This window comes from Mytilus trossulus, chromosome 7, assembly GCF_036588685.1.
Source record: "Mytilus trossulus isolate FHL-02 chromosome 7, PNRI_Mtr1.1.1.hap1, whole genome shotgun sequence".
Taxonomy (NCBI): domain Eukaryota; kingdom Metazoa; phylum Mollusca; class Bivalvia; order Mytilida; family Mytilidae; genus Mytilus; species Mytilus trossulus.
Genome location: NC_086379.1, coordinates 48,901,316 through 48,918,088, shown reverse-complemented (window position 1 = coordinate 48,918,088; position 16,773 = coordinate 48,901,316). Strand labels below are relative to the sequence as shown.

The window sequence follows — 16,773 nt, the reverse complement described above, 5'->3', positions numbered from 1 at the left end:
ACTGATCGGGTTGGGATTACGTTTTAACTTGCAGAATAATAATCTATTCGAAGATGTGTATGATATGGATGATTACCGCTATAATTATTATTATTTCTGATTTTTAATCACCTATCAGTGTCACCAAACAGATGTACAAAAAAACTTAGTGTACGATATGGGATACATGTTTCCGATTTATAGCATTCATGTGTTCTAAAGCATATAGATTTGTTTTTAAGTATCGGTTATTTTTCATCATTCTGTTTGTGAGATTGTGAGATTTAAACAAACGTGATATAAAAAAATATATCAATAAGAAATTTCTCCTGAAATAGAGGAGAGAAGGGGAGAGCATTCGGCATTTGAGAAAAAACAGTATTTCAAAACGTTTTGGAATAACGACATAGGCATATGTTGCAATAGCTGTCGTCATAGCTTTACTCCGCCCATTCATGTCAAATAAATCAAGTAATGCAACTAAGAAGTGTAGCTATCTATAGGTGCGATTAAATTTACCATTATGTTCAAAAGAAAATCAGTAATATGAAAGTTTATTTTTAATCGTTTTATTTGTTTGCACCATTTGCTTAAGAACTTTCCGGTTTGAATTGTTTTTTTTGGGTAATTTTTTTAATTACTTTTTACGGGAAAGAACTTTCATTCAATGGAGTATACGGAGTATTTAATAAATAAAAATGAAGACCAGAATTAAATCAGTTAAAGTTTTGAAAGAAAATTAGTAAGAAGGTTATATAATGTGAGCATAGGCCCGTATATTGAACCACCGGAAAACGTGTTGTTATTGAATCTATAAAAAGTAATTGAACATGGTTGACCGAAATGTATTTGTGTAGTATATTCAACACAAAAGTCACTTTACTTTTCTATTAAACGTTTTTATGTCTTCCACTTCACGGATCTAAGTTGTCGATTTTATCTAATACATGTAAAATTTTCCGTTTTCATAACTCATCCATAAAAACCAGTACGTGTGACATTTACCACTTCCTGAATGTTACTACATTAATCCGTCGTATTAAAAATGGATACCTTGTGGATAAGGGAACTTTCATTCTTATACATTTTGTGTTTTTACATATCACTGATAAATACATCAGGTAATATTACTTTTTTGTATAACAAAATGTGTCCTTTGATCGTTGAGTTAATAACTTACAGATCGATTTTTTTACTATAACTTCTATGATTCTTCTATTGCAAAGAACTTGTTTCTTTTAATTCCTAACATTAACTTTTATATATCAAATATAGAAGTTTTCGATTACGAATGTACGTTGATGCTTCATTGCTTCATTCAAAGTAAATGTTTTGGTAATTTCATGTATAGTTTTGTTTTCTTAACAACAAACCTGTCCGAAAAATAACAGGTTAAAAGTCTTCAAATGATTTTACAAATTTACATGCAATTAATGGATTAATACAGAGGTAAACAATGTATTTTTGTTATATATGTAGTTCTACGTACTTTATATAAAACCTAAACGCTAAAATCAATCTCGAGAGGTGAGCTAATATCTTGAAACATATAATGCATTCATATCTCAGACGAAATAGTTACGTAACGGACACAACATAGAAAACCAAAGAATAAACAACACGAACCCTTCCAAAAACTTGGGTTGATCTCAAGTGCTCCGGAAGGGTAAGAATATCCTGCTCCACATGTGGCACCCATCGTGTTGCTTATGTGATATCAAATCTGGTAAATAGTCTCATTCGGTAGGTCACATTCATGAAAGGGAGGGGGATTGTAGATATCAGATATCATTTGTGAAATGGTTATTCCATAACGGTCAACCAAATTGTGATGGCGTCCGTAAAATTTACGAAGGAATGATTTCAACTTCACCATTTGAAACTCTTGGTTTAATAGCTTCCTTGTGGGCAGCAACCCTCTATCAAGAAAATCATGATAGGAAATGCAAGCACGGGAATATCGTATCACTTGGGAGATATATACCCCGTATGCAGGTGCTGCTGGAATGTTGCTTCTAAGAAATGGAAAGTTCACAATTGGAAAGATGAAATCATCTCTTTTGTCGTAAAGTTTTGTTTTCAACCGACCCTCATGGTCAATATCTAGATGTAAGTCAAGCTATGAAGTCGACTTAACTGTATCTGTAGTATCCTTTATCTCTAGTTCAATGGGATAGATGCGTTCCACATAGTCACCAAAATTTGAATTATTTAGTGAAAGAACACGTGTCATTACTCATATCTTTTTATATACATTTAAGACATATAAGTCAATTATCATTTGAATTCATCCAAAACTATCTAAATACATTATTGTAAATAGTTTAAAGCATGTCACTAATTCAGTTTGCTCCGTTCTTGTACGCCAATATAATAGTGCATTTATTCATGGGAATGGCAAATATTTGCCTCCACCTAGAGCGCTTCGATCCAAAAGAATTGCTGTATTTGTCCTATTAGAATCGAAATTGTTAATGCAGGCTTGAACATATCGTGATTTCACCACTGGTCGTCCCATATTGCCGATATTTTTCCCTCGATATCACTTAGGGTGAAATATTTGTCATAAAGGGCCAACCCATGGTAAAATCACGATATATCCAAGTCATGAGGAATCATTCCTAACTATACAACTTCAAATGTATGCAGCATTTGAAACAGAAGGAGGAAACATGCTAAAAAAAATACACGACTATACATTGTAGTAAATCGGTTTACAAAAGTCAAATGAAGGTAATATTAAGAAATTGGAAGTATGGCATGAAGTCATAAAGGATGCTAAATATTGTTCTAAAGTTTGATAAAGAAAGCGTTTCCTGCTTTTCATTTAATCAAATTAAAGCGAAATAAATTATTTAAATCATTAATACATCGGCTAATGTTCATGTATAATGTATATACTACTTTCAATATTTGTAAATTATAGGTTAAATCCTACATTGTAATCCTTCCAACTACAACAAATAAATTTTATCACAGACATTAAAGATGGCTTCAATTGTTAGCTGCATAAAGTGATATAAAACAGTCAAATGCGAGCGTTAAGTCATGTTCCTGATTTGGTACAGGCATTTTTAAAGAAAAAATAGTGGATTATACCTGATTTGATAGCTTACAGTTAATGTTTAATTTTTCGAATAGTATCTATAATTGCAGAATATGTTACGACGATATGTTATTCAGATGAATATACAACAAACATCTCATGTCGGAATAAATCTCAAATACAAATAAAGAACATTGATGTTCAGGAAGAGGAATCAATATGTCGCAAAAACACATGTTATTTAAATTCCATTGATAAACATTCTATACAAGATAACTGTAATGGTGAACATTCCTGTTTAATTGATTTTAACTTTACATCAACCTGTTTACGGGAGGAGTTTAGATACATGAACTTGTCATACACATGTAGACACGGTATGTATTTAGTTTTTGTATATACTATTTGTTTCTCCGGTTTTTTAACTCACCTGTCCTGAAAAGAAGTGAACTTTTCTTATCACTTGGCGTCGTCGTCCGTCGTCCATCGTCCGTCACCGCCTGGAATTTAAGATAACATCGGTAACAAACCTGGCAAAAGACATATTACTTCGATATTTATTATAGCTGTTTTCATTTACTTTTAACGTATACTTGATTTGGTTCTTTGGTCGGGTTGATAGATTATATAAAATGTTGTCATTTAATGTTGATTGGTCAAAATCTCTAGTTATTATGTTAATTAATGGCCTCACCAGGTGATACCACTTTTTCTCTGTATGTGTCACGGATAATCGTACATATGTAAATTTTAACTATCAAACACATGACCTTTGTTCCACCTGTCTTACATCTTCGATTGACCACTACATGCACTTTTACCTTCTCGTATAACTTTTACACCACTGGGTCGATGCCTCTGCTGGTGGACGCTTCGTCCCCGTGGGTATCACCAGCCTAGTAGTCAGCACTTCGGTGTTGACATTTATATCAATTATATGGTCATTTTTATCAATATCCTAGGGCTGTTACAAAATTTAGGTTTTTTTCGGAAAACTAAGGATTTTTTTTATCCCGGGACTTGATTTTCCTTAGCCGTATTTTGCACAAATTCGTGGAATTTTGGGTCCTCAATGTTCTTCAACTTTGTACTTGTTTTACTTTATAAGTATTTTGATCTGAACGTCAGTCATGAGTCTTATGAAGACGAAATGTGCGTTTGACGTATTAAATTATAATCCTGGTACCTTTGATAACTTTTATACTACTGGGTCGATGTCACTGCTGGTGGACGTATCGTCCCCGAGGGTATTATAACCTTAGTAGTCAGCACTTCGTTGTTGACATTTATATCAATTAAATGGTAATTTTTATAAATTTCCTGTTACTTGATTTTGAATTTTTCAAAAAACTAAGGATTTTCTTATCCAGAAATAGAATACCTTAGCTGTATTTGGCACCATTTTTTTGAATTTCGGGTCCTAAATGCTCTTCAACTTTGTACTTGTTTGGCTTTATAACTATTTTGATCTGAGCGTCAGTCATGAGTCTTATGAAGACGAAATGCGCGTCTGGCGTATTAAATTATAATCCTGGTACCTTTGTTAACTTTTATACTACTGGGTCGATGTCACTGCTGGTGGACGTATCGTCCCCGAGGGTATTATAACCTTAGTAGTCAGCACTTCGTTATTGACATTAATATCAATTACTAGTATATGGTCATTTTTATAAATTTCCTGTTACAAGATTTTGAATTTTTCGAAAAACTAAGGATTGTTTTCATCCCAGAAAAAGATTACCTTAGCCATATTTGGCACCACTGTTTGAAATTTTGGGTCCTAAAGGCTCTTTAACTTTGTATTTGTTTGGCTATATAACTATTTTGATCTGAGCATCACTTATAAGTCTAAAGAAGAAGAAACGCGTGTCTGGCGAATCAAATTATAAGACTGGTACCTTTGATAACTTTGAGTATACATTTTTTTCAAAAAGCAAAAAATGAACGAACTAATCACCGCTCCCACAATAAAAAACATGATTTAAGATAAAGCACAGAAGTCAAAACGAAGTCGTAATGCTAGGAGGGTAACATATTTCACTTTTCAGATCCACTTAAGCACAGCAGTATAACATGTTTCAGTATTGCAGTAATTCAATGCTGTGAAAATAAACCTCCCTCTTCAATAATTATTAGTGCTTAAATATTTCTAGAAAATGAACAACAGGCGACGAAACAAATTGGCAACTGTGACGAAAGTTTTAGTTTTCGCCAATTGATTTTACCTTAAACATATGCATAAAATTAGAAAATTTAAAAAACAATCTTTTTAAATCAAAAATTACTCATAAAAGTATTTTGTCAAATCTTTATGTGGTGCCATCTGTTAAAAGTAATGCAAGTATCTGTTTGTTATATACATATATTGAAGGCTTCCATTTGATACAATGAGGTACTCTCAAAAGATCATTAAGTAAAAGGTATTTTAAGACCTACTACAAATATATTTGTTGAATACAACCTGTACTTGATTCATATAGTATTAAGTATTAAATTCAACTAATTTCAGAAAATGGGACCGGTATAAGTACTTTTGAGGAGGATTTTGGTGAATGGAGAAATAAATCATCAAAAAATTACAAATGGCAACGTAGTAGTGTATTCAAAGATCATACTAGAGAAACAGAGGGTAAGTAAAATCTCGACATAAATTAACATTTTCGCCAATATTGTACAAAAAGCACATCTATCGTGGCCTTGGTTGTCGTGTGATTGATTTTATATTTGTATAACATCAACTTCATAAGGTTAACCACACCATAAATCACTTGTCTTAAACTGAAAATGCAAGGGTTTACTTATAACATAACTAAGACTATAATATATTATAAATGTTATAGGTCCTTACTTTATATTTCAGAATTCAAATTTTCAACAACTCATAAAATATCAGAAATGAGAAATGATTGTATATGTAGATGCATGCATTTTAGTATTCTGTAAATGTTGTTGTTTTTAATTTTCAGGTCATCTAGGTTATAGCATAAATACTATATCCTATAATAGTTCAGCTGGTACAGCACGCATAATTACAGATATTGAATTCATGAGACCAATATGTTTGTCACTTTGGTACCAATATCTTTCCACTTGTGTGGATATGGATTGCTTTTTCAATATATATCACACTTCTGACAGTAAAGAGACACTACTTTTTAGAGAGAACGGAACTTCTATAGATCCCGGGAAATGGTACAATATATCTGTAGATGTAAATGGAATAGGTCCTTACAAGATAATGTTAGAAGCAGTCTTTAACAATAATAAAAGTAAAGCAACAGAAGCTATATCGGTAGATGATACATCGATAGCGTATAGGCCTTGCAAAGGTAAATATGCAATACGATTCATCTATAAAAATACGTACATCACATTTGGGTTCATGTTATCTTCCACAGGAAATGAATAGGATTTTTTGGAGAATTGTTTTTGTGAAAACTGCATATTTAAATAGTATAGTTTCCTTTTCATTTTTTTTTTGTTCTCGTCGATATTTAAATGCAATTATCAAAACTGATGTTCATGATAAATATTTTTAAAAGAAATCATGAAGAATTTGTAATGATTAAAATCCTGCTTTTTAAGCAATGTTTTGTTGCTTTTTTTACAGTCTTTCTCTGTAGTGTTTTGATAATATTTGCAACTAATATCATGGACAATTTTGATATCTGGTGTCACATTTAATACAACGTGTCACTTAAGGAATGGACGATGACCGTGCTCGACAGTTTTTTTATCTTTAACATATGTAATAATATTCAATGTAAACTTTGTGTCAATGAAATATACATTGATTCAAGTTTGATGAGTCTTGTGTAGACGAATCGTGAGTCTGGCGTACTAAATCATAATCCTGGTACCTTTGATAACTTTTAAACCACTGGGTTGATGCCACTGCGGGTGGAGGTTTAGTCCCTGATGGTATCACCAGCCAAGTAGTCACCACTCCGGTGTTGACATGAATATCAATAATGTGGTCATTTTTCTAAATTTCTTGTATAAAAAACTTTTTTTTTCGAAACAATAAGGATTTTCTTTCCCCAGGCATATATCATCTTAGCCGTATTTGGCACACCTTTTTGGAATTTTGGATCCTCAATGCTCTTCAATTTTTTACTCGTTTGTCTATATAAATATTTTGATATGAGCGTCACTGATGAGTCTTATGTAGACGCAACGCGCATCTGGCGTACTAAATTATAATCCTGGTCCCTTTGATTACTTTGAAAAATGTTTCAGTTGTTTACCCTTTAATTTATGGTTTTGAGTTTTTACAGATTTTGCACCAAATGCACCATACTGAATTAAGGCTTCTACACACCTATATAGCCAAGTGTACAATCTCGCGGACTCTTTTTTTATTACATCATATGTTCTCATTACAAAAAATACATTTATTTTGTTGTACTTTGTAAAGGAGAGGAAATACATACTACCTGCCTGGATTTAAGCACACCAGTTATAATTGAATGTGAAACACAGTTCCTTGTTGGTGACATCAAATTATCACTAGGACCAAAATACAAAACCGATTGTCAAGAAAAAGCTATTGAAACTGACTTAAACAACGTTTGCAGAAATATATTCAACAAGTCAGAACACTGTTATTACAGTGTGTTTGAACGTATGAACAAATCAGAAGACTGTTACGATTTTACAAAAAATGTTTCTTTAAAGTATTTGTGCATCGGTAAGTGTTTTATGGTCAAATTAACAAATTCTCTTAAAAAAAAGAATTTACAGGCTTGTCATTAAAGGTAGCTTAAACTTCATTTAAATATAAACAAAGGGGCAATATATAGTACTTAATATGGCTAAGAAACGACTATTATTTTACTGCTTGCCAAGAAATGATTGAGACGACTAATCAGAATGTGAAATACAGGGGTCTGGTCAACTATCAATTAAATCCCACTACTAAAACCGATTGTCCAGACAAAAAATATGGAACTTCTGTTATAAGCCAAACTTTTTAGTATACTCTTTTATACAAAACATTCTTTGGTTTATGCAGTGCGTTTGAACTGAAAGACAAATTAATGAACACGCTTTTATCATCATAAATAACATGTACGAGATGGATGTTTGTCCTTATCATTGCGTTTTATCGAATTTATGAACCTCATAAAGTAGCTAGAAGAAAATGTTGTCAATCCGTCCGTTTGTTGGTCAATCTGTATGATAATTAGATAACCTCCCATGATATCAAAGCAGTCGTATATATATATCAATGCCAGGAGATGCATATAGTTAATAGAACACAGTGGGACATAATGAGCCACAATCACTTCGTTGAAACTGTATTTCAAAGATCAAAGAAACACAGCTTTAATTAGTGTTATTCAAACTCAAAATAAAAATGCAACCTTTACAAATGCATTCACGGCATATGCATGTTCAATTTTTGTAAACAATTGACCACCAAAAGAACTGTTTTAGAAAACATTAACAGCGTAGAACATAAAACTAGGGGATGAAGGGTATAAATATGTCAAGCAAAAGCAAACATTTGCATCAGACATTTGAAACCTTTTGACACCCGAAACAATAGATAATTAAATAAAACAGTCTTTTATACACTTTTATGTTCGATTCTATTGTAAATTATTGAAGAATAACAAAAAATCTAGCCAACGGCACTAATATATCCTTATCAACAAATGTTAATGTTTAAGTCAGAGTCATGCAATATTTTTCAGAACTATATATTTGTTGTATGAATATATGATTCAGTAAGAAAATTATAAATATATCTATTTTTGTATAGGCTCATTCGTCTTAATATGTACATATTGTTAGAATCAGTTTAATCGTAATCGTAACTCGGAGGACCCTTTCTGCAACTGCTATTGTATCTATATATAAATTAATTATTTTGTTCATGTTCATGAATGTACTTGTTTTTAAATCAAATAATTTTTTTTGGCAGATATGGATTTCCCAGTTCAAAATGATATAAAAGGTACTTTTTTATAATCTTATTAACAATCTAAGATAGCAGAAAGATACAAAAGGATGAACAAACCCATAAGTCGGACACGAACTACCAATGCCAAGTCGAAACGAAGATGGACAAAAAGACAATCAAAGTATGCAAAAAAACAAAAAGAAAACTATCATTTGTTCATAAATGGATGTAGTGAAAAACATTTTAAGACTACTGTAGAGGAAGAGAAACTTTTAAAAACTGTAACACATACTTTAGTTATCGTTTGATATATTTACATCCAAGCTTTATGATAAATAAAAAAAATGACTTGAATGTAGGATTTGTCAGCTTGTCAAAATGAAGAAATATTTCAAGACATTGTCTCGTGGATACCTATAAAGACCCGCAAACATTCAAGGATCAGTACGTTTACTTTCAATAAAATAAGTTAAATTAAAATTACTGCTTTAATTGTTTGATTGAATTATTTTAAAGTATAATGGTAAATGCATAAATTAATTATGACATTAGCAAGACATTATTATTACATATGCTGACAATGAATTTCAAGATATCTAATTTGAATGATAGTTACTGCTGTGGCAATTTTTGAGAAATGAATTTATTTGATATGGATATTGGATCCACCCCCCCCCCCCCCCCCCCTCCCCTCACCTGGGACAGTTGTGTTCTGTACAACATAAGAACTAACTTTAAATAAAGAGCAGTGTTTATCTATAAAACGACATTAAAACTGTAATTTTATATCTATTATTTCCGAAAATAAAAACAAAAAACGATCACTCTAGAAACATTTTAAATCATGAATAGAAATATATATGGAAAGCCAAAAAATAGAAATATATAGTGAAAAACTACCCTGAGACCGCTTAAGTGACGGTGAGACCCCCTGTTCTCGCAATGCCCATAGAATTGGACGTATATATTAAGATTGTATCACAAGGATTTCCCAGTATATTGTCATCTTCGATATCTATGGAGGGCTTAGATTGTCACTTTTCAGCTGAAAAATATCAAAATTTCAGGACAAAGCGCCCAAGTCAATGTTGAGAGCCCCATATTTCTCAATTTTCTTAATATTAGGCAGACAGTTAGTTAATATATAGATACAAACGTGACTATAAGGAATTTGGGTACACTTCCTGTATGTTATGTTTATGGAGGGTCCAAATTGCCAGTTGGATATTCAAAATATAGAGCGAAAACTCACCCGAGACCGCTTAAGTGAAGTTGTTCTTTAAATCTCCATAACATTCCACGAGTTCAAAGACTCTGTATATATATAAAGATGGTATCAAAAGGATTTCCCAGAATAATGTCTTCTTCGATATTCTATTAACTAAAAGTCTGCATAATATTAGAAAAATTGAGAGATCAGGGGGCTCTAAAAATTGCCCTGTGCCCCTTGCCCTAAAACATTCTTTAGCTAAAAAGTGATAATCTAAGCCCTCCATAGGTATCGAAGATCACATTATTCCGGGAAATCCTTCTAACACAACCTTTATATATACAGAGTTTATGAATTCGTCGAATTCTATGGACATTGCGAGAACAGGGGGGTTTAACCCTCATTTCGGCGGTCTCAGGTAGGTTTTCACTATTTTATCTTTTTTCGGCTTTCCATAAATATTTATATTTATATTTATAAATGTTTCTAGAGTTATATCGGTTTTTGTTGTTGTTTTAAAAAAATCTATGAAGCCGTTTTATTGGTAGAAATCTGTATTACATAAAGACAAATACATGTAGATAACTTAGAAAAGGATTTACATGCGAGGACAACAGAATTTACGACAGCTTGAAGAGGTCTTTAAACGATCTCTATGTATAAAAGAGGGACGAAAGATACCAAAGGGACAGTCAAACTCGTAAATCTAAAACAAACTGACAACGCCATGGCTAAAAATGAATAAGACAAACAGAAAAACAATAGTACACATGACACCAGATAGAAAACTAAAGAATAAACAACACGAACCCCACCAAAAACTAGGGGTGATCTCAGGTGCTCCGGAAGGGTAAGCAGATCCTGCTATGTATCTTAGTTTAAACAATTTTTATCCAGATAAATCAACATTAAACGATAGTATACAATGAAATAATATTAAGGATTCAGAAACAAGCAATTTGCTTTTACCTATGTATCTTACCAGTCCCTTATCTAAAAAAATCATGCTATTAATGTTATCAAGTATTTTATTTATTTTTATGATTTTCAACTAAATTTTGAATATCGAACCGACTGCTAGCAGCCGATTGGATATTGAATATCGAATATCAAAAAAGGGACCGGTTGTTAACTTCACATACATCATTCAAAGTAATGAAATGATTACAATTTATACTAGTATCACTGTCAGTGTGCTTTTTGCATTAAATCATCTGTGCTGGTTCATGTTGAACAGATAAATTTAAGAAGTCAGGTTGTGTTGAAAAACGATGCCATACAAAAATGATAATAGTGTCTACATTTTTCTGTAGTGCCATACGAAAAACGGGACAAGCACTTACTAAACTACAATCAAATGGTGTCTTGTAATCCGTTTATTGGTTGTTATTCATTGTATACCATATTGGTTGTCTATTGGAAGTCATTGAACACTTTAGAGTAGTATCATATCACGAAAAGGTTAAATATGTTTGATAAATTTAATATAGATGTTCATCTTCTGTTTTTTTAGGAATAGCAGCTGGTGTTAGTGGAGGAGTAGTTCTTACAATTATAGTTGTAGTTGTTATATGCCTCATAAAAAGGTAAACAATTGTAATCATAATATATATTATAAGTGGACGAAATCCCCTATAACAGTAGAAAAATCAATCCAAAAAAATCAAAACTATATATTCAGTTGGAAAAAAAGTATTGCAACACCAAATTGAAATTGAAATGAAAAAAACACTCTTGATTTTTTTGTGAAATAATTTGGTAAAATAGAACTAGTTAAACATTATTTAAATATCACCTGAGTTTAATTAATAAATATCGACTCGATAAGTTTTTATCTGCACGTGCAGCTGCTGTACCCGTAAACAGCAAAACAGATGTTTTTATCCTCCTTGTTTTCAACACTTTAAATAATCAAGTTTTTAAATTTATGTGATTGACACCTTGTAATGGGTCATTGACCACTCTTAACTACAGCAAGATGGCAGATTATCAGCATAAGAGAAGCAGGGATGTCGCTTTAACAACTGCATGTATTGTGGGTCATCACAATTCCACTATAAGTCTTTTTGAGAATAAAATCAGACAATAAACGCTGTTAAAGACCTTCCGAGATAATGAAGACCCCCTATACCCTTTGCTAGAGAAAATCAAGCATACTGAAGGTTGGTCATAAGGAAACACATTGCATACAAGACAATTCTAAAAAGAGAGTGGTGGCCATACAGGAGCCTTTTAACAAGAACTGTTCGAGATCAACTCATCGCTACTGGTTATCGTGCGATAAGACCATTTCGGAGACCTTTGCTAACGAACAGTCACACAGTTTTCCGTATCCAATGTAGTGCAGAAGTCCCCAAAATTGGAAATTAGCATCGTGGAGGAAGATCCAATGTTCAAATGGAATTCGGTTCATCTTCCTTGGCCCGATCGTAGCCCGGATTTAACCATATCAAGCATATATGGGACACTATTGGGCGGAAAGTGCGCGAAAGGACACACCAGTTCAAACACATCATGAAATAAACAATGCCCTTCATCAGAAAGGGTCGCTGCTACCTTAAGAATATATTAGTCGATTTATGGCAGGAATCAGAAGACGTTGAGTTGTGGTTATCCGTTTGATTGGAGGCTGCGCACAAAGTACTAATTCTATGGCGTATAGCGATCAACCATGATGTGAACAGTCATCTGAAGATTAATTTTCAAATGTCTGACATTGTAAAGTTCGACTACAGTAAAAGTTGTAAAATGCATTTTTTGGTACAAAAAACACTTCATTTTGTTATTAAAATTGTGGTTATAAAAATCATTTTTTTCCAAACATTTTGTGTTCGTTTCAATGCCAATGTTATCATAAACTATGTTTCAATAATATTAAACACATATTTTATTATATTTCATCCAAAAGAAGAGGCTGATTTTTCAAGTTTTAAAAAATCAAGGTGTTGCAATACTTTTTTACATGTGTATATATTGTAATAATTTATTAACCACTTTTGAAACTTATAATACGTTTATCTTGTGAATCCTCTTGTTCATTTGATAATTCACACACAGGGATAACCCTATCTGGGATAGTTGTATCTTTAAGGCTATTTGTTAACAACCAATAGTGCAATACACTGAATAATTATTACAAAAAAGGATATGAATGTCAATGTTTGTTTACCTTTTCTTTGCACTTGCGATATCAGGATGTGAGGTTGACAAGTATCAAAGTTGAAGTTATTGAATACGGAAAATCTGTTGGCAAATTAAATTTCGGGAAGACATGATTGATTATCCGTATATTTTATAGTAGCACTAGAACTTATCCGTTGCAGTGTATAAAACATATCTTTTGAAAAATGTCAAATATCATATGACTTTCAGTTTGTGTTCGACAATGGATATACGTTCTACATGTCGGAACACAGTTAGAAGACATTTTCTTCAAAATGAAAATTCGGACTACATCTGCAACTCTAGTAACTGCCTACATATGATGAGCGCGTATGCTTACCACACTCACGAGTTCATTTTGTATTTAAATTCGCTAGTATGGCACAAACAAATACATGTATGTTGTTGATTATCAATTTTTTTTACAGATCTAAACCTGGTAAACAGGAGGCTAGTTCCACTAACGACAACAAAGCTTTCGGTGAATTGCAAAATGACGACCATAGTAAAACAAAAATAAACTTGTCTCAATCTCCCAGTCAGGATATAATTACATCAACCGATACAAATTTACATAAACCAGTGCAGTTGGCTCAGGATGGTCAAGAATCAGCCGATTTTTATAATATGTCTAACGAAGATGGGACCTACGATGCTTCAAGTAACGATAGACAACGAGGAAATCCGAATGATAACAATATTTACAGCCACACAGCAGATAATATTTATGATTCCGGAAGTCATCACAAGCTGACGGACAGAAATGACGAAACGTATGATCATTTCTTTGGACAGCAAACAGAAGATGAATATGACACCACTGCTCGAACGTGACGTAACAACTGAATTTTTGCCGGTAATCAGCTGATCAAGCAAACAGCTACGTTATCATACATTTGTGTACGTCTAGTTGGACTTAACTATTCTTGTGCAGATTGAAGATGTATGCTCATATAGAAAATCACCATAAATTAATAAAGTATACACAGCTTGTAAATATTATGCTGATTATTCAAAGACCAAAATCAAATGTGAATAATTTTATTCAACCTCTGTTTTAATTAATATGCTTTTAAGCAAGTTTACTAAGCTGAATAAAAGTGTCTTATTTTATAATGTTTTGATTTTGTTAAAAAAAATGAAAATTCAAATAGATTTGGTTGATACGTTCTTTTCCATTTTGAAATTGTATCTCTTCACGTGTTTCGGTATACTGTATTTAGGAAATTATTGCGATGTTTTTATTACAGCGAAAAATGCAAAATGTGTTATAATTGCGTTTTGAATTTTTTCAAAGCAATTCACAGGATAATTCTCAATATCGCAAAATTTCAAATCTCATTTTAGTCTGAAATGACCAAATGGCAATAATAAATGCGTGCAATAATTTCTGAATTTACAGTATATACATCCTCAGTTTTAAAATATAAATTTGATTGATTCTGATTCAAGTATATCCATAAAGCGTTTTGGGGGATTTGAAAGTAACAGGTACATAATCATGATAATGTAAATACTAAAAACTACTCAATATCAATTATCTTTGTTAATCTTTAACGCAGTGTGAATCGAATTTTACATTTGAAATTTTATTTTATTAGTTTACTTGTGTCTGACGTGTAGATGATACTGAATGACACCAATGTAAATTATATTACAGTAACACTCTTTATATAAATTTTAAACACAAACACATAAAATCATTGGTTATATTGAGGAACAGGGTGTAAAAGATAACAAGATTGATATTAAGGTAATTATGGCAATTAAGCATGTCTAGTGATCATATGAATAAAGTATTTTAAAATGTAAACGTGTTTTTACAAATTTACTGGCACTTTCTTGTTCGTTGCTGTACCTAGTGTTCCTTTTGTTTGTAACATACAATTACTATCTGGTTGTGCATGCTACACTTATTGTGAACAATAGAAGATAGGACATGACAACAAATGCGACAGTTATCAACAACAAAAAACAAAGGAAATATATGCCGTAAAGTAAGCTCACAAGTGCTGGCTACACAGAATGTGAAATAATTTCACTATACCGAACAAACTGTCTGTTTGTATGAAACATCAAGATTAATTTTGTATGTGTTTGCTATAATAGAATTTTCAGTGTATAACAGGATAAATCAGTCGAAATACTTAAATGATGATAGTTTAAAGGTACGCGAAATACAATATGATACACAAGTGTGAAGAATTTTAATAATCATAATGAATAAAAATCTCTAAGTCAAGATTACAGTATGAAATCATAATTGCATGGCTTTTCTACTCCAGCAGAAACAATGTTATATCGAAACGTTGACAATTGTTGTCTATTTGTCTGATGTATTCGGTCTCTGGAGTTTGCTATTTGACAAGGAACTTTTTAATTTGACATTTTCATACAGATTACGATTTTTTGGGGGGTTACTATTTACTTGGACATGGAAAGATTTATTCAAATATGGTTTGAATGAGATTAGAAAAAGGGAAAGTTTTTTATTTCTATTGAAGAGTTTTGGAGCTTACCCATAAATTATTGTATGGACATGCAATGTGCCAAAAGTGTTATGTATTCAAAGGGTGTCATACAATTCCATATAACTAGGCATTCTCCATTAAATCGTCACCGATTCCAGGCAACTGATAACGTATTAAGATTCAAATAATGTTTTGAATTGAATAAAAAGATAAATATAACGAGATGACAGGAGAAGGTAAGCACCACAGTTAAAGGCAAAATGATATCCTAGGATTAATATTATAAATAATTTCTTGAATTAAAGCATAGTCCGTTGTCAGCTATTTAATCAACAATAATTTTAAAAACATTCATATTGGTCTATTCATATATACATTGCCTTTCAATTCAAGCTAAGTTATCTTTCTGATATTATCCTTCACACTTGTTTTGAATATAAAAAAAGAACATTTATTACATGTAGTAGTATGCTTGATAAAACAAAGCAACAATTAACAGGAAATTAACTCTAGTCCAATTATCTAGTTGTTACAGCATGTACAAGATAAACTGCTGTAAGCTTCTTTTTTTTTTAAATAATTCATTCTTTCAATACACATTCCAATACCTGCATACATTTTCTGTAGGTCTTAAATTTAGGTATTTTTCATTTGTTACGGCTACCAGGACATTGTAAACAATGAAACCCATTTGGATTTATATGTTCAGCATTTATAAGAATAATCATATCATAAAAATAAACTGAACAATGTTGATCTCTACACACAAATAGAGAACATTGTTGCTTGATAAATATCCCACTACTAGACGTTTGAGACGATTTGGGAACCATTGTACAAACATTATATTAAAAGACATCCATATCACAATAAACTAATTCAAATCTAAAATTAAGTACTTCATTGTAACATTTTATATAGTTGGATGATTTAAAAATATAATTCGTTCAGACAAAACAGATTGTTTTTAAAACGCAAATCTTGGAATAAAGGTAGA

The 16,773-nt window shown here is 31.9% G+C and overlaps 1 protein-coding gene across 2 annotated transcripts; it reads left to right on the top strand.

The window, feature by feature from the left end:
- Positions 1-992: 992 nt before the first annotated feature.
- On the top strand, positions 993-14,400 carry LOC134725210 (uncharacterized). 2 transcript variants are annotated; one of them, XM_063588853.1, is made up of 8 exons: positions 993-1,100; positions 3,136-3,402; positions 5,535-5,654; positions 5,992-6,354; positions 7,443-7,715; positions 8,955-8,987; positions 11,657-11,729; positions 13,734-14,400. In XM_063588853.1, the coding sequence occupies exons 1-8, from the start codon at positions 1,025-1,027 to the stop codon at positions 14,137-14,139; spliced, it is 1,611 nt and encodes a 536-aa protein (XP_063444923.1). In that variant the 5' UTR covers positions 993-1,024; the 3' UTR covers positions 14,140-14,400. The 2 variants fall into 2 exon arrangements, with proteins under 2 accessions (XP_063444923.1, XP_063444922.1); XM_063588852.1 differs by having other exon boundaries at positions 3,121-3,402.
- The last annotated feature ends 2,373 nt before the right edge of the window (positions 14,401-16,773 follow it).